Source organism: Carcharhinus amblyrhynchos, chromosome 14 (assembly GCF_965287045.1).
Source record: "Carcharhinus amblyrhynchos chromosome 14, sCarAmb.v2.hapA, whole genome shotgun sequence".
NCBI classification, from domain to species: domain Eukaryota; kingdom Metazoa; phylum Chordata; class Chondrichthyes; order Carcharhiniformes; family Carcharhinidae; genus Carcharhinus; species Carcharhinus amblyrhynchos.
In genome coordinates this window covers 54788654-54808063 of record NC_137337.1, presented here as the reverse complement: position 1 = coordinate 54808063, position 19410 = coordinate 54788654, and the positions used below count along the sequence as shown (strand labels likewise).

Below are 19410 nucleotides of genomic sequence, written 5' to 3'. Positions count from 1 at the left end.
GACCAATTAAGAGAAAAGCAATGACCCTCTAACCTAAACCAATCCCTTTCCATCCATAAACCTATCCACGGACCTCTTAAACGCCCCCAAACTAGGAGCATCTACAACTGCAGCAGGCAGGGCATTCCATTCCCCCACCACCCTCTGGGTAAAGAACCTACCTCTGACATCCATCCTATAACTACCACCCCTTAATTTAAAGCTATGTCCCCTCGTGCTAGCCTTCTCCATCTGAGGAAAAAGGCTATCACTGTCCACCCTATCTATACCTCTAATCATCTTATATGTTTCAATAAGGTCTCCTCTTAGCCGCCTTCTTTCCAACGAAAACAACCCCAAATCCCTCAGTCTCTCCTCATAGGACCTTCCCTCCATATCAGGCAACATCCTGGTAAACCTCCTCTGCACCCTCTCCAATGCCTCCACATCCTTCCTCTAATGTGGGGACCAGAGCTGTACACAATACTCCAGGTGCGGCCGCACCAGAGTTTTGTACAGTTGCAACATGACATTGCGGCTCCTAAATTCAATCCCCCTACCAATAAACGCCAAGACACCGTATGCCTTCCTAACAACCTTATCGACTTGATTTCCAACTTTCAGGGATCTATGCACATATACACCTAGATCCCTCTGTTCGTCAGCACTATTCAGAGTCCTACCGTTAACCCTATACTCTACACATCTGTTATTCCTGCCAAAGTGAATTACCTCACACTTTTCCACATTAAACTCCATCCGCCACCTCTCGGCCCAGCTCTACAACTTGTCCAAGTCTCTCTGTAAACTATGATACCCCTCTTCACTATCTACCACTCCTCCAACTTTGGTGTCATCAGCAAATTTACTAATCCATTGCTTTATTCTGCCTCAATCCACATCCATTTTTCTATGTATTCTCATTTTGCATCTTCTGCAGATCTTGTGTCAGACCAAGTGCTCCCAGTCTGCACATCTGGGTTGATTCTTCCAACCAGGCTGATTGAGAGGCAGCCTTTTTGGCTCACTGGTTGGCCAGCTCATTTCCCTTTGCTTCCTCGGAATTTTCCTTTGTCTGGGCTTCGCACTTCAAAATGGGTACTTCCTGGGGCAACTTTATGGCTTCGAGTCTTCCTTCCTGTTACTGATAAGAGTACCTGCTACTTTGAGGCAACTCCTTTTGCGCCATAACTGACCAAAGTGGTGGGCGACTCCGAAAGCATACCATCAGTCCGCATAAATATTAGCCATTTGTCCCTCTGCTACCTGGCAGGCTTCAACCAACGCTCGCAGTTTGGCCTGTTAAGCTGACATTCCTGAGGATAGACAGCCTTTTACCACAGTAAATGTATGGGAGTAAATGCCCATTCTGCTTTTCTGACATCAACACAGGAGGAGCCATCTGTAAAAAGGATTAGATATGGGTTGTGGTACAGGGCCCTCAGCCACTAAGGTAGCTTATGTTTCTTTCAGAAGTTCCACACAATCATGGTCTTCTTCATACTCTCCCTCCTCAGGAAGCGAGAGCATAGTTGTGGGGTTAACTGGACTAGCCCAGATGAAATGGAGAGTGTGGGCCTCCAGAACCACCATCCAGTAGATCCATCGGGCTGCCATGACCTGTAATACTCTGTTTATTGACAAAGTGTGGATTGTGTGGGGACACTTGACAGTTAGCTTCTGATCCAGAACAGGTGTGATGGCCATAATGGCTCGACAGGTGGCAACCATATTGTTCAGGTAGCCTCCCCATCTCAGGGCTTACCATACCAATTTTGTGAAATAGTGACCAATTGACCTTGGCCGATCCCCATGTTCCTGTCAGTATAATGCTTAGTGTCCAATAGTTCCTTCCCACACAACTTCCAAGTCGATTCATTAATTCTGTGTTCACTGCCAACTTCCTAATGAGGAAGCTAAACATTACTTGAACGAATATCTCAATCATGCCCACACAATACTGACTATTTGGCACTCTACACAATTACAACAAAAGTCAATGAAAATTGTAACACAATATCTTTTTAAGAACTTTGGAATGCCTTGATCTGAGAATTAACTTTGGCAACTTCAGATCTGTTGATCAATTTCCAAAAAAGGTCATCAAGGTTTACCCCTTATTTTGGGCTGGTTTTATTTGCCTTTAATGTTTTCATTTTTTTTGATCCAGCCATCACTTTCCACCTCCTGCAGCTTTTACAAATCGAAATAATCCATTCACAGGCTTTTTGACTTACCAACAAATCTTCATGGTGATTTAGAGTCTAACCATAAATGAAGCAGTGATCTGAAAAACAGTCTTTTCTGAGCCCCCACATGTAATGGTCATTGACTTTCCTGTGATTTAGAATCATAGAAGCCCTACAAAGCAGGAGGAAGCCATTTGCCCCACTGAGTCTGCACTGACTCGCTGACAGAGCATCTTAGCTGCCCTATGCCCACAATCTATGTATTTATCTCACTAACCCCCCCCAACCCACACACTGGGGGGAGATTAGCATGGGTAATCAATCTAATCTGCAGATCTTTGGAACCAGAGCACTCAGGAAACCCACACAGTTACTGAAGGCCAGTATCAAATTCAGGTCCTAGGCGCTGAGGCAACAGTGCCCAGTGGCACCATTGTGCCACTGCGCTGCCCAATTTAACTGTAAACATTTGGTTGCCAAGCTCGACATGTCATAATAGCAGTTGGGATAGCCCTGACATTCAATACATTAAAGTTTACAGATATGAAGGAGCCTACATAGTTTCAACATTTATATTTCACATTTCCAGCAATTTCAGCCATAATTTCCTGCTCCTAAGTTTATTTTGTCTAAATATATGATGTCTTTTTTTTCCCCATGTTTATTTTTCCAAATCTTTAATTCTTCTGATCCATAGTAGCCAATTCATAAATAACGTACAGGGCAAATTATGGCTGGAAATTCAGCTGGGCAAAAATAATTCTAACTTTTCAAATGTACCTTTAATGTATTGGGAAATTAATTCAGCATTCAACTGACTGTGCATTTTTGCTTTACCAATTTACATGTAAAAAATTCATCAGGCATTTATTCACATTATTCCTGTTCTCCATCACTCTTTTCTCACTAATGGCAGATTCAGGATTTGATTCTGCCTCCCCAGCCTCTTACATGTTTTTATAACCAGACAATGAGGATCACAAAGGTAACACAACCCTGCATCCAAATTTTACCCCACTGAGGCAAGTGACCTAAAAAAGTATTTGCAACAACAGATTATATGATAAAGCAAAATGAAAAGTACTGAATTGTTGCCTCAGCATCAATATGGTTATCTCAAACATGTGCCAGGGTGTGATAAAGGAGCAGGAGCAGTGCACGGATAAGAGGCTGTGACAAAGGAGCGGAGCAAACCAAAGACTCAAATGATCAGTCAGTGACTGTGATAAAGGAATTGGAATACTTTGGTGATCCTGAGGTGGTTCTCCAAGTTTAGGATAGCAATATTACTGAAATAGCATCAGACTTCCAAAGTTATCCCAGTGTCAAGAATGTTGGAGGAGAGCCGTATCTATTTATTTGGGTCCTGAATCTGAAATTGAGGAGAGATCCTGGTAACCTTAACAGACTTGGGGAGTTTCAGGGATGTATTCACCTTACCTATGGTGAAGGAAGCTGAAAAGATGACATATGTAGACAGCTTAAGCAGCCTTTTCACTCCGTGCTTTTTATTTGGTCCTGCTCCCTTTGGTCTGGTTGAGAGAACAGTTTGTCATACCCAAAAAGATGGAGGGGTAGTCAAACACAAAAAAGAGATTGAAAATTGCAAGAGAAGTGCGCACAACCATCAGAAATAAAACAAGTAGTACATAACCCATGTTTGAAAGTAACCTGCTTCTTACATTTCTTACACCAAAAGTGCAAGAAACTGTGGTTGTCAGGGTGATTTGCATGTTCGGCACAGTCAGCATTTCCAGAAGGAAGATCTGAGCAAAACAGTGGTTTGTGGAGGAGTTGTTGTCAAGGGATAGTTAACCCCCAAATACTACTTCAGTGTTTCCCTTCCTCCAACAAAAAAAAGTCAGAGGGCCGCAAACAAGGGAAAGGTGAGTTGAGATCTTTTTAAACTGTAAAAGGGCAGTTATGGCAATGGTATGCTCCTCCTGCCAGATGTGGGAAATCAGGGAGCAATGTCCCTGCAAGAAGTGTGGCTAGTTACAGCCCACATTGTTCAACTGGGGCGGCAACTGAACACATCGTGGAACGTACAAGGGGCAGAGAGTGTGATAACTGTAATACTAGTCACAGGGAGGTTGTCACACCACAAGTTCCGTCAAGTAGATGGGTGACAACCAGGAGAGGCAGGCAGGTAGTCTAGGAGTCTCCTGTGACTAGATATATCATTTTGGATACTGTTGAGGAGGATAGCCTCTCAGGGGAAAATACCAGCAGCAGCCAGGCCGATGGAACCACACCAGAGTAGAATCGAGCAAAGACCAAGCAACTAGTAGTAATAGGGGATTCACTAGTTAGAGGCACAGACAGATGTTTCTGTGGCAATGATGGAGACTCCAGGATGGGGTGTTGCCTCCCAGGTGCCAGAGTCAAGGACAGCTCTGAGCAGTTGCAGTACATCCTTAAGGGGGAGTGTGAGCAGCCAGAGATTGTTAGACACATTGGTACCAATGACATAGGCAAGAAAGGAGATACGGTCCTGAAGCACAGAGAGAGATACTTAGGCAGAAGGCTAAAGTGCAGGACCTGGAGGGTAATAATTTCTGAACTAGTGCCACATGCTAGCGAGATTAGGAATAGGAAGATTAGGCAGATGAATGCGTGGTTTGAGAGTTGGTGCAAGGAGTAGGGATTTAGATTTGAGGATCATTGAAATCTCTTCTGGGGCAGGGGGTACCTGTCCAAGAGGCACTGGTTACTCGTGAACTGGAGAGAAACTAATATCCCGGTGGGAAGATTTGCTACAGCCACTCGGATGAGTTTAAACTAGGTTGGCGCGTGCGTGTGGACTCAAAGCAGTAGGGAGACAGAAGAGAAGACTGAAGACAGCATGGAAGTTAAAGAGAGCATGTTAAAAAGTAAAAGCAGCATCAGTAATCCTAGTACTAGACAGATCAGGCAGGAGTAGGGCAGAGAGCAAAGGAAGTCTAGATAAAACTGTAATTTATTTCAATGCAAAAGGCCTGACGGGCAAGGTAGATGAATTCAGGGCATGGATAGATACGTGAAACTGGGATATAATAGCTATTACTGAAACATGGCTACAGGAGGGACAGGACTGGTAGCTCAATGTGCCAGGGTACAGATGCTATAGGAAAGATAGAACAGGAGATAAGAGAGAAGGGGGAGTTGTGGTTTTGATTAGGGAGAACATCACGGCAGTACTGAGAGGGGATATTTCTGACAATTCACCCAGAGTGTATAGGTAGAACTGAGAAATAAGAAGGGGGAGATCACTGATAGAATTGTATTCTATGTCCCCAGATAGTCAACAGGAAATTGAGGAGCAAACATGTAAGGAGATTACAGATCACTCCAAGAAAAACAGGGTGGGACTTCCACTTCCCAAAGTGATTAACATTAACTGGGACAACCATAATATTCGAGGCTTGGATGGACAGAAATTTGTTGAGTGTATTTGGGAGGCATCTCTCATTCAGTTTGTGGCTAGCCTGACTACAGAGGGGACAAACCTTCACCTCCTCTTGGGAAATAAGGAAGAGCAGGTGACAGAAGTGATAATGGGGATCACCTTGGGGCCAGTAATCATAATTCTATTAGTTTTAAGATAGCTATGGAGAACAATAGACCTGCCACAAAAGTTAAAATTCTAAATTGGGGCAAGACCTTGCCAATGATCTTGTAATACTCCTATTCTCCTCATCCCTAAATCTGGCAGCCAGGAAGAGAGACTGGTCCAGAATCTCAGACAGATAAATAAGGTAATCCAACCTTTACATCTCATTGTCCCTTTTCCTTAGTAACATCCCCTCGGATGCATGCGTCTTTACCCTTTCTTTGCTATTCCCTTAGATACGGAGTCTCAGGATCTGTTTGCCTTTACTTTTAAGGACCAGCAGCATACTTGGACTCGCCTCCCTCAAGGATTTGTTCACTCGCCTATTCTCCCAGGTCTTGCACCACCAGCTCCAAGATCTTCGACTCCTGGATGGCTCCACAGTTATCCAACAGGTTGACCATCTGCTTTTAGCAAATCCATCAGAATCCACTAATATTGTGGATACTAACCAACTTTTGAACGCTCTCCACTCTTGGGGATATGTTGTGCCCGCTGCAAAGGTTAAGCGTACCCAACGGCAGGTACAATTCTTAGGAATTCTACTCAGCGCCTCAAAGCGAACACTCACCCCGAACGCATTTCACCTATCCTTATCCCTTGCCCACTACCTCCAAATGAACGAGAGCTGTGTTCGATCCTACAGGCTTTACAAAAGTTAACGGACAGGACGTCCCTCTATGGGTACCTTCGGGCAAAAATATAGCTCAACTTGCAGAGCGGTGTAATATAACAAATTCTTTTAAGAACCATTACCAACCCAACTACGACAGATTAGACTCCCCACCCCACTTTGTTGTAAAAAATCAAGTAAAAAGTCTGACAACACCAGGTTTTAGTCCAACCTATTTATTTGATAATATACTCGCAAGCTTTCGAGGGGTTACCCTCTTCGTCAGGTGAATGGAGAGTTCTGGCCTCAGACAGAGCATATAAAGCACAGACAGTTTAGAGATTACTGATTAAAATGCGAATCCTTACACCTAAGGATTCGCATTTTAATCAGTAATCTCTAAACTGTCTGTGCTTTATATGCTCTGTCTGAGGCCAGAACTCTCCATTCACCTGACGAAGAGGGTAACCCCTCGAAAGCTTGCGAGTATATTATCAAATAAATAGGTTGGACTAAAACCTGGTGTTGTCAGACTTTTTACTGTGTTTACGCCAGTCCAACGCCGGCATACCCACATCGTAAAAAATCAACACAGAGGATCTATCTGCCTGATAAGAAATGGAACCATACTGTTGACCATAGCTACTGCATTCAGCAGTTTAATATTACCTATCAGATGTATGGGATTGTGGGTAATCTAGGAAGTTGGATCAGGAATTGGCTCTCAGATAGGAGACAGAGGGTGGTGGTGGATGGTAAATATTCATCATGGAGTGCAGTTACGAGTGGTGTGCCTCAGGGATCTGTTTTGGGGCCACTGTTGTTTGTAATTTTTATTAATGATCTGGATGAGGGTATAGTTGGGTGGATTAGTAAATTTGCTGATGACACCAAAATTGGAGGTGTGGTAGATTGTGAGGAAGGGTGTCATAGTCTGCAGGGAGACTTAGATAGGTTGCAGAGCTGGGCCGAGAGGTGGCGGATGGAATTTAATGCGGAGAAGTGTGAGGTAATTCACTTTGGTAGGAGCAACAGATGTGTCGAGTATAGGGCTAACGGGAGGACTTTGAATAGTGTGGATGAACAGAGGGATCTAGGTGTGTGTGTACATAGATCCCTGAAAGTTGGGAATCAAGTAGATAAGGTTGTCAAGAAGGCGTACGGTGTCTTGGCGTTTATTGGTAGGGGGATTGAATTTAGGAGTCGCGGTGTAATGTTGCAACTGTACACTACTCTAGTGCGGCCGCACTTGGAGTACTGTGTGCAGTTCTGGTCCCCGCATTACAAGAAGGATGTGGAGGCGTTGGAGAGGGTGCAGAGGAGGTTTACTAGGATGTTGCCTGGTATGGTGGGGAGGTCCTATGAGGAGAGACTGAGGGATCTAGGGTTGTTTTCGTTGGGAAGAAGGCGGCTAAGAGGGGATCTTATTGAAACATATAAGATGATTAGAGGTTTAGATAGGGTGGATAGTGATAGCCTTTTTCCTCGGATGGAGAAAGCTAGCACGAGGGGGCATGACTTTAAATTAAGGGGGGGTAGCTACAGGACGGATGTCAGGGGTAGGTTCTTTACCCAGCGGGTGGTGAGGGATTGGAATGCCCTGCCTGCTGCAGTTGTAGATGCGTCTAGTTTGGGGGCGTTTAAGAGATCTCTGGATAGGTTTATGGACGAAAAGGGATTGGTATAGGCTAGTGGGTCATTGTTTTTGTAACTGGTCGGCGCAACATCGTGGGCCGAAGGGCCTGTTCTGCGCTGTAATGTTCTATGTTCTATGTTCTATCCCAGTTGGAAAGAAAAAAAGGTTTCTTGTTCCACTACACAAACTGGGATGTTCATACAGAACGCCTTCTTCTTACCAAAGGAATGTGAAGGTTGGGAAGAGGGAAAAATTACATGCCACAATGACAACAATCTCCCAGCTAATCCCAGCCTATTAAACGGTATGATCGCATACAATGGCACCTGTTTTGTCTGTGGAGATAGCCCTATCCTTGGCTTCCCTGGGACTGGTACGGATCTTGCTATCTAGCGTATGTAGTAGCCTATGTCCAACATTATGACTCCCTGCACGTCCACCTCAAAATACATCTATTAATATAGAAACGGCCATCACTGAAGCTTAACGGTTTTGGATGATAGCCTTTCCTTTCTATGGCACAGCAAAGGCAGCTCAAGAGCTGATCAATATGGCATGAGCTCTAGAAAATAGCTAATGATACTGCGGATGGATTAGTGGATGTGAGCACCGCTATCTCCGAAGTTTCAGCTGAAGTCATAGCTATACGGATGGTGGCACTCCAAAATCGAATGGCTTTAGATTACTTGTTAGCAGCAAAAGGAGGCACGTGTGCCCTAAGAGGCTCTGAGAGCTGTACATGCATTCCAGACTCCTCTGACAATATCACTGATTTAGCTGAAACTTCACCCAGATCATGTGCTTAGCGACAGCAAGTGTAAATACAAAGACAGTATGTGCGTAAAACCACAAATATGTCAAAAACCCATTTTGGTTGCCATTGAAACTGCATGTCCACCATTGCTCAAGCGTGAGATAGCACCCGTTCCTATATATCTTGGGATGCTGCCTTGCCCATAAAGCAAATGTTATCTCCTTCAAACAAGGACAGCATCAGCCGAGTCCCGTCTAAACCAGTTTACTTGAGGAGTTGTTATTTGCAAAAGAGTGCTGACAAAATTAGGGCTGAAGGGCAAAACTTTAAGAACTACAACCCTCCTGGCTGGTGGCCTTTTGGTAACCTCTTCGGAGGCTGGGGAGCGATGCTGATGCACCTGGGAGTCATTACCCTGGTAGCTTGCTTACTGCTAGGCTTATTGAAGGGTGTCTGCCAATGCCTGGCAAATCATAGAGCACATGTTCCCTTCTAAAGAGGTTAGAGTTATCATGGAATGATAAAAGGAGGGAATGAGATGTTCAGGGGTTAACATCCCATGAATCTCCTATGATCTTGGCCATTTGTAAAAAAAGGTGTGTAAGCTGAGCTCCTGCAAAAGTGCAAATGCAGCTGGTTGCTGTAAGATAAAGTGAAGTAAATTCTTAGCTTGAAAATTGTGATTAACTGCATCTTGCTGTTTGGAACAATTTGTGCTGGTATCAGCACATAGTCCCTATTCTGAACTGTCACCCCGGCCTTGCAAATAACAACTCCTCCTCGAGTAAACTGGTTTAGACGGGACTCGGCTGATGCTGTCCTTGTTTGAAGGAGATAACATTTGCTTTATGGGCAAGGCAGCATCCCAAGATATACGGGAACGGTTGCTATCTCACACTTGAGCAATGGTGGACATGCAGTTTCAACGGCAACCAAAATGGGTTTTCGACATATTTGTGGTTTTACGCACATACTGTCTTTGTACTTACACTTGCTGTTGCTAAGCACGTGACCTGGGTGAAGTTATACTACATGTACGTGACTAATTGCTGTAAAAAGAGTATAAAGGGAGGGACTACCCCCTGTTCAGAGAATATCGCTCAGCAAAGCTCAGCACACTGTGCTGACTTCGTAAAGCGATTCTCCAGAAGCTTGTACTTGCTTGAAAATAAAGGACTGGGCGTTCTTATACAGATTAGTGTCTTGTTCTTACATCAAGTATGCAAGGGTCTATGAGAAACAAACCTGACACCCACTCTAATGATATGCAAGTTAGGTTGACTCTTTTAATTCACAAGTTTTAAGTCGGTCCGCCTTGTTGTCCAACGAGGGGCATACACGCGATGGGTCATACTAGGGCTGCTCCTGGATGTTCGAGAATAGCCTAGTACTTCATGTCGTTAGTGTGCACTTAAACTGGACCAGGTGCTGGGCAACACAACAGCTCAGTGACTATCACTGTTTGCTGTGCAGACGCATGGATTTGGGCCAGTGTCTGTGGGAGTTTGCGCATTCTCCCCGTGCTTGCGTGGGTTTTCTCCGGGTGCTCCGGTTTCTTCCACACCCCAAAGATGTGCTATTAGGCTGACTGGAGGTAATAAATTGTCCCTAAATTAGTTTCCCTCAATGTGGAATGCCATAAGCACAGATAAGGGTCATGGGTGGAGGGGGGGACTGGTAATGTTAAAATGGCGGAGTGGGCTCATGGGCCGAAGGGCCTGTCTCCCAGGCTGTTTTTGTTCTTCTGTTCTTTGACTGGCCATGCTAAATTGCCCCTTAATGTCCCAGATGTGTAGATTAGAGGGATTAGCAAGGTAAATACGTGGGGCTGTGGGATAGGGGCTGGGTGGGATTGCTGTTGGTGCAGACTCGAAGGACTGAATAGCCCTTTGCGCTCTATAGGGATTCTATGAGTGCAAAAGAATAACTAGGGAGTGAGTAGGACCTCTTAAGGATTGAGAGGGTCATATACGTGCGGATCCGCAAGTGATGGGCGAGATCCTAAATGAATATTTCTCATCAGTATTTACTGCAGAGAAGGGCATGGATGTGAGGGAACTTGGGGAAATAAATAGTGATGTCATAAGAATTGTACGTATTACAGAGGTGGTGGTCCTGGAAGTCTTGAAGTGCTTCAAGATAGATAAATCCTTGGGACCTGATGTAGTGTATCCCAGGAGGCTAGGGAAGAAATTGCAGGTCCCCTGACAGAGATAGCTAACTCAACGACAGCCGCACATGAGGTGCCTGAAAATTGGAGGATGGTAAATGTGCTTTTGTTTCAGAAGGGCTGCAGGGTAAAGCCTGGGAACTACAGGCCACTGAGCCTAACATCTGTAGTGGGTAAGTTGTTAGGTATTTGAGACAGGATCTACAGGCATTTAGAGGCACATGTACTGATTAGGGACAGTCAGCATGGCTTCTGAGTGGAAAATCATGTCTCTCAAATTTGAGTTTTTTGAAGGGGTAACCAAGAAGGTAGATGAGAGCAGTGCAGTCGACATCTACATGGATTTCAGCAAGGCCTTTGACAGGGTACCGCATGGTAGGTTGTTGCATTAGGTTAAATCTTTCAGGATCCAGGGCCAAGTAGTCAATTGGATACAAAATCGGTTTGGTGACAGAAGATGGTTGTAAAGGGTTGTTTTTCAAACTGAAGGCTTCTGACCAGCAGTGTGCCTCAGGGATCAGTGCTGGGTCCACTGTATTTGTCATTTATAGTAATGATTCGGATGAGAATTTAGGAGGCATAGTTAATAAATTTGTAGACAACACCAAGATTGGTGACATAGTGGACAGTGAAAAAGGTTATCTAGGATTGCAACAGGGTGCCACGGTGGCACAGTGGTTAGCTGCTTCACAGTGCCAGGGACCCAGGTTCAATTCCAGCCTCGGGTCACTGAGTGGAGTTTGCATATCCTCCCCATGCATGAATGGGTTTGCTCTGATGTCAATGATGTGCTGGTTAGGTTGATTGGTCACGCTAAATTCCCCCTTAGTGTCCCAGGATGTATAAATTAGAGGGATTAGCAAGGTACATGTGTGGGGTTGTGGGATAAGGCCTGGGTGGGATTTTTGTTGGTGCAGACTCGATGGGCCGAATGGGCTCCTTCCACATTGTAGGGGCTCTAATTGGGCCAGTAGGCTGATGAATGGCAGAGTTTAATTTAGATGAATGCGAGGTGATGCATTTTGGTAGGCTGAACCAGGGCAGGACTTAGTTAATGGTAGGGCATCCGGGAGAGTTATTGAACAAAAAGATCTAGGGGTATAGGTTCATGGCTCTTTGAAAGTGGAGTTACAAGTGGGGAGAGTGGTAAAAAAGATTTGGTATGCTTGGTTTCATTGATCAGAATATTGAAGATGTAGAGATGCTGGCGTCAGACTGGGGTAAACACAGTAAGAAGTCTCACAACACCAGGTTAGAGTCCAACCAGTTTATTTGATAGTAATCTTACAAGCTTTTGGAAACGGTGTTTCTTTGTCAGGTATGTGGAAGATTCTGATCACAGAAAACATATCAAGTCACACACGGTCTACAGAATGTCTGCTTCTTTAAGGCTTGAATAGCAGGTTAGTTGTAAAGACTTGCATTCTAATCAGTATTCTGTAAACTGTGCGTGACTTTATATGCCCTTCTTTGATCAGAACCTTCCACACACCTGACTAAGAAACACCGTTTCCAAAAGCTTGTAAGATTACTTTCAAATAAACTGGTTGGACTCTAACCTGGTGTTGTGAGACTTCTTACAGAATATGGAATACAGGAGTTGTTGAAGTTGTACAACACATTGTTCAGACAACACATGGAATGCTGTATACGTCTCTGGTCTTTGATTTGATTTATTATCACATGTATAAGCATACAGTGAAAAGTATTGCTGCTTGCGCACTATACAAAGTATAGTGATCATAGAGAAGGAAATGAGACTGCAGAATGTAGTGTTACAGTTTAGCTAAGGTGTAGAGAAAGATCAACTTAATGCAAGGTAGGTCCATTCAAAAGTCTGCTGGCAGCACGGAAGAAGTTGTTCTCGAGTTGGTTGGTACGTGACCTCAGGCTTTTGTATATTTTCCCAAAGGAAGGGAAGAGAGAAAACATCCGGGACGTGTGGGGTCCTTATTTATGCTGGCTGCTTTGCCGAGACAACAGTAAGTATAGACAGAGTCTATGGATGGGAGGCTAGTTTGCATGATGGATTGGGCTACGTTCACAACCTTCTGTAGTTTGTTGCAGTCAATGGGCAGAGCAGGAGCCATACCAAGCTGTGATACAAGTAGAAAAAATGCTTTCTATGGTGCATCTGTAAAAGGTGTGGGAGTTGTAGCTGACAGGCCAAATGTCCTCAGTCTTCTGAGAAAGTAAAGGCGTTGGTGGGCTTTCTTAACTATAGTCTCGGTAAAGGGGTGTGTGTACGCGTGTGTCCAGGACAGGTTGTTGGTGATCTGGACACCTAAAGACTTGAAGCACTAATAGGTTACCCTAGAAAGGATATTATTAAACTAGGAGTACAGAAATGAATTACTAGGATGCTACAGAGACTTGATAGTTTGAGTTATGAGAGGCTGGATAGACTGGGACTTTTTCCCCCTGGAGCTTATGAGACTTAAGGATGATCTCATAGAGGTCTATAAAATAATGAGGGGCATAGAGAAGTCAACATCTTGTCCCAAAGTTAAGAGAAGTTTTGGGGCGGCAAGGTAGCACTGCTGCTTCACAGCTCCAGGGGCCTGGGTTCGATTCCTGGCTTGGATCACTGTCTGTGTGGAGTTTGCACATTCTCGTGTCTGCGTGGGTTTCCTTCGGGCGCTCCGGTTTCCTCCATAGTCTGAAGATGTGCAGGTTAGGTCATTTGGCTGTGCTATAATTGCCCCTTAGTGTCCTGTGATGTGTAGGTTAGAGGGATTAGTGGGTAAAATATCTAGGGATATGGGGGTAGGGCCTGGGTGGGATTGTGGTCAGTATAGATTCAATGGGCCAAATGGCCTCTTTCTGCATTGTAGGGTTTCTATGATTCTAAAACTAGAGGGTATAGGTTTAAGGTTGGGGCGGGGGGGGAATAGAAAAGGGTTCAGAGGGGCAATTTTTTCACAGAGGGTGGAGGGTCTGGAATGAGCTGCCAAAGGTCAACTTAAAGGAGGTACATTTGTCTTTTAAAAAGCATTTAGACAGTTACCTGGGTAAGATAGGCATAAAGGGATATGGGTCAAATGTGGGCAATTGTGACTAGCTTAAATGGCAAAAACTGGGTGGCTTGGACAAATTGGGCCAAAGGACCTGTTTTCATGCTGTAAATCTGAGTCTTTGCCTCAATAAAGGGAGCTTCTCAATAGAATTTTCAGGTCTGATCCTCCACCAGTAAAAGGGGGAGGAAAGTAGGCAAAGAGAAGGCGTTTAAAAATTTGGCAAATAAAATTAAGCAAAACTTCATTTTATGATAAACACAGTGCAACAGGAAACACTAGGACCTATTAGCAAATAGCATGGACACGAAATTCGCAGAGTAATAGGAGACAGTGTTGGGAGGTTAATGGATGTTTTCTGGTTTGGAGGCATGTTTAAAGTGGAGTTCCCCATATGTTGGTGCTAGGGCTGCTGTTCCTATAGAGCACAATTTTGAAATTTCTCAATAATACAAATCTTGAAAGCATTGTAAACCATGAGCAGATTGTATCAAACTTCAAAAGGATACAAGACAAGTTGGTGAAAATGGGTGGACAATTGGCTAATGAAATTTAATACGGAGAAGGCGAACTGAATAATTTTGGTGGAAGAACAGAGAAATAATACAAAACAAAGGGCGAAATTCAAAAGGTAGTGGAGGAGCAGAGGGTGCATATATATGCACATGAATCATTGAAGGCAACAGGACTGGGTGATTAATAAAGCATACTGGGGTATCCTGGGACATATTAATAGGGGCATAGAGCACAAGAGCAAGGATGTTATGTTAAACTTGCACAGAACACTGGATGGATCTCAGCTTGAGAATTGCATTCGATTCTGGCTGTAGCACTTTAAGAAGCATTAGAGAGGGTGCAGAAATAATTCAAGAAAATGGTTCATGGCATGATGATTTCAGTTTAGTACATAACTTGTGAAAGTTGGGATGGAGATGGAACTTAATAAAAGGAAATTTTGACAGAAGTATTCAAATTCACAAAGGGTCTGGAGAGAGTAGATAGGGGAGAGCTATTCCCATTGCGAACAAAATGGCACAGAATTAAGGTAATTGGTGACATAAGGAAAAACCTCATATGCATTGAGTATTCAGAACATAGAATGGATTACTTGAGGTAGATTCTTATATGGCATTGAAGAGGGATCTGGATTATTTTTGATAAAGGAAGAACATGCAGGGAAAAAGTGAGGGTCTGCCACGAAGAACTCTTTCAGGCAGCCAGCAGACACGACAGGCCTAATAACTGCTATGATTACGGAGTCATATACTGGTCTGGAGCCAGACCAGTTGAGGACAGCAGATTTCCCTCCCCAAGGGACATTGGTGAACAAGATTTTTTTTGTAAACTTTCTACAATAATAAATTCATGATAGTTTGTTGGATTCACATTCCACAATCTGCCAGGGTGGAATTTGAACCTGGTTCACCAAAGCATTACCCTGAGTTTCTGGATCAGTGCAGTGACACCACTGGCTAGTTATAAGGAAAGTCTATTGCTGATCACTCAGGAATAGGGAAGAGACTTTGGCAAGATTTAATTGAGAGGCTTAGATAGAGCAGAAAGACAAATACTGTAGCACAAAGACCTCTATCAGACCATAAGATTTAAAGTACTTGACAAAATTATTACAGCAGAATGGAAGAGTCATTTTTCACCCAGAGGGATGAAGTGATCTGGAACGCTGTCTGGAGGGGCAGCAGAGGCAGAAACCCTCACCACATTGAAAAATCACATGGATGTGTACCTGTAGCTACAAAGCTATAGACCAACGGTAGGGAGGAGAGGTTCCCTGTAATAGCTCTTCTGTAGCCGGGCAGGGTGACTCAATTGACTGACTCCTCCTGTGCCATAAATTTCTATGGTTATAAGATAAATACCTCCTCCTTCTTTTCCTTTTTCTTCTTTCTAGGATGTGCATCTTGGTCTTGAGAAGGTGCATTTAATTCACTGGAGTACTCTCTTATTAACCCTTCAATTGCTCCCTTCACAATCTGATCTCTCCTCTTGGTTTCCTCATCTACAACATCATCTGATGAATCTTCTGTCTTTGTATCCTACAGGATGCAACAAAAATAAAAATTATATCCAACATTAAGGATTGCTCACAAAACCAAACAGCTTGCAGCAGACTAATTCCCAGCTACATCAAATGTCTGTTTCTCATGATTCATTTATTGCCAACAAGAGGCAGCATTTTGTTTTTTTTAAAATCAGCCATAAGCAACATTAGCTTTGTCTTGGACTTGAAAGTTGGGACATTTTGAAATCGAGCTTTGCCCTCAAGATCCATCAATTCAAATGGGAAGCTCATGCAATATAAACACAAGACCATTTCTTCCTTTAAATATTTTTGCTGCTCGTCAATTTACTTCCCACTCATCATATTTTGAACTCCTTTCATGAAATACAGTTTGACATGCACTTTATCAAGTGTCCATTGTTGCTCAACAACAAATATCTTCACAGCATTACTACGATACACACATCAACCGGTACAGAATAGTAAATTTAATATTGTTCTTGCCAAATGCTATCACACTACTATCATTGGGACAATGCTCAACAGAATCAGGACTAAATTATAAAGCTATATGTTCCCTCTGTAAAGTCCCGTGTCAGTATTTGGCTGAACAGCAATCTTCCTCCTCCATCCCACAGAACTCCAATTGAAGTCTTATGGTCTTATTAGCTTCTTGATTAATAAGGGATCGGGATTATGGGGAAAAAGGCAGGAGAATGAGGATGAGAAAAATATCAGTCATGATTGAATGATAGAGGAAACTCGATAGGCCACACGGCCTAATTCTGCTCCTACGTCTTATGGTCTTATGAAGTTTTAATTTCTTGAGCATAAACTCAAATGCAATTAAGGGTTTGAACTCTGTCCCGAAGGGGTCCATTCTGCAATGACAGGTTTATTTTAAACAATGTTCAACAATTTAATTATTTTTCATCTCCTAAACTTCTTTCTCTAATAACAGATTATCTGCTGTTGCTGGGTAAAATTTATCAATGCGTTAAAGCTTCCAAAATCAGAAGGCCTGTTAGACTATAACCAATGATCCAGATAAATGCGAGGTGATGCATTTTGGACAAAATAATGTAGGGAGGAGTTATACAATAAATGGTAGGACCATTAAGAGCATAGAAACACAGAGGGACCTAGGTGTGCAAGTTCACAAGTCCTTGAAGGTGGCAGTACCGGTGGAGAAGGTGGCAAAGAAGACACATGGTACACTTGCCTTTATAGGAAGGGGTATATTGTATAAAAGCTGGCACCTAATGTTGCAGTTGTATAGAACGTTGGTTAGACCACATTTGGAGTACTGCGTCCAGTTCTGGTCGCCGCACTACCGGAAGGACGTGGAAACCCTGGAAAGAGTACAGAGTAGGTTTACCAGGATGCTGCCTGGTATGGAAGGTCTTAGCTATGAGGAGAGGTTGGGCAAATTGGGGTTGTTTTCCCTGGAAAGACGGAGAATGAGGGGAGACCTAATAGAGGTGTATAAGATTATGAAGGGTATAGATAGAGTGAACAGTGGGAAGCTTTTTCCCAGGTTGGATGCGAAAATCACGAGGGGTCATGGGCTTAAGGTGAGAGGGGCGAGGTATAATTCAGATATTAAGAGTGAGGTTTTTCCACACAGAGGGTTGTGGGGGCCTGGAATGCACTGCCAAGTAGGGTGGTGGAGGCAGGCACGCTAGAGTTGTTTAAGGCTTACCAAGATGGGCATATGAGCTGACTAGAGATGGAGGGATACAAAAGAATGTTCTAATTAAGGATCAAGAGCCTCAGGACGTTCCTGGGGATCAAAAGATTCCTATGGGCCGTCCAACATATTTTATGGCTCACCTGTCTCTTGCATTGGAGCTACTGGGGATCTTCCACGAATGTCTGTATAGGCTGCTGTATGTTTATTGGTGTCTCTTTTTTACATCCACAGACGATTTGGTCCGCCTTGTTGGCCAAGGGGCATACTCACAGTGGGTCGTGCGAGGGCTGTTCTTAGATGTCGCTTCGAGAGTTGCCTTGCGCTTCACGTCATTAGTGTGCACTTAAACTGGACCAATTGACAGAAACACAACAGCTCAGTGACTATCACTGTTTGCTGTGCAGTTACAGGGACCTGGGTCGGATCTCCAAATTGGGTCGGTGTCTGTGGGAGTTTGCACAATCTCCCTGCGCTTTTGTGGGTCTTCTCCGGGTGCTCCGGTTTCCTCCCAACCGCAAAAACGTGCTTTTAGGCTGATTGGTGTTAATAAATTGTCCATAAATTGGATCTCCCTTAATCTGACACACATATAATTCTCTAAATTTGCACCCCTTTATTGTGGAGTCCATGAGATGTAGACAAAAGTTGTAGGTAGAAGGAGGATTGGAATGAGGCACTCAGTGGGCAGTGTGGGCTTGTAGGGCCGAATGGCCTGTTTCCTGTGCTGTGTAATTTGATAACATTGAAATCTGTTATGATGTGACCAATGACAAAATGATATGGTGGTCAGCTGACTAGCTGACTCAGTATAGATAAGCAGCAGTTGGGAATTGTGGGGAGCTTAGATGGCTCAGGATGTGGCCTCAGGTGTTGGAATAATGAAATTTCTTTATTAAATCTTTTTCTTTGATTTATTTGTTGAACTAAGTTTTGTTTTATTTTAATCGCTTCCAACTGAAGAGTCCCTTCTGTTTGGTAAACAAGGCCTAGTACATGTCAAATGATAAGTAAACATGAATGGAGAACTGAAGTATGACATGCAAAATGGACAGGTTTTTAAGGTTGTGAATATAAAAGCATGCAGGTGATTACAGAAATGTAACATACTCCATTGACTCCTTTCTTTTTGGCCTTCCACTCATCCAGCTGAGCTTTCGTCTTCGCATCTACTTTCACAAGCAGTTTTTTGTCTCCCACTTGAAGTTCGTGCAACAATCGTAAAGCACGTAGCGTAGATTCGGGTTCTTTGTACTCACAAAAACCAAATGCTACCAAGACAAAAAAGTTGGTTACATTTAACAACATTTAGTTTTTAAAATTGCTGAAGTTGTAATAATTCATTTATCTACTTTGGGTGTTCATAAAAAAGTCTGAAAAAAAATAGGGATAAAAAGTAGACTTTGCATTTTTGGGCAATGTATAATTTCACAAAATCATCTGAAGAAGGATATACTGCAGGATACATAATTTAACACTACTGGACAGACTATTGTAACATGGATGCTGAACGACTTTACATTTTGCACAGCATCTTACTGCAATCACAGAATCCCTACAATGCAAAACAGGCCATTTGGCCCGAGGAGTCTGAACCGACCCTCCAGATAAGCACCCTATCCAGGCCCAATCTCCAACCCTAAACCTCCACAATGATCATGGCCAATCCACCTAACTTGCACATCTTGGGAGTATGAGAGGAAACCCACACAAACAGGGAGAACACGCAAACTCTCGACACAGTCACCCAAGA

The 19410-nt window shown here is 43.5% G+C and overlaps 1 protein-coding gene across 3 annotated transcripts in view; it reads right to left on the bottom strand.

The window, feature by feature from the left end:
• LOC145352689 (RNA-binding protein 25-like) overlaps positions 1-19410 on the bottom strand; it is a 102424-nt gene that overhangs the window by 50819 nt on the left and 32195 nt on the right. For all 3 annotated transcript variants that reach the window (XM_080202905.1, XM_080202906.1, XM_080202907.1), the window contains 2 exons: positions 18768-18928; positions 15825-16001 (listed from right to left, as the gene is read on the bottom strand). In XM_080202905.1, coding sequence (XP_080059031.1) covers positions 15825-16001; positions 18768-18928 — 338 coding nt within the window. The remainder of the gene's footprint in view (positions 1-15824; positions 16002-18767; positions 18929-19410) is intronic.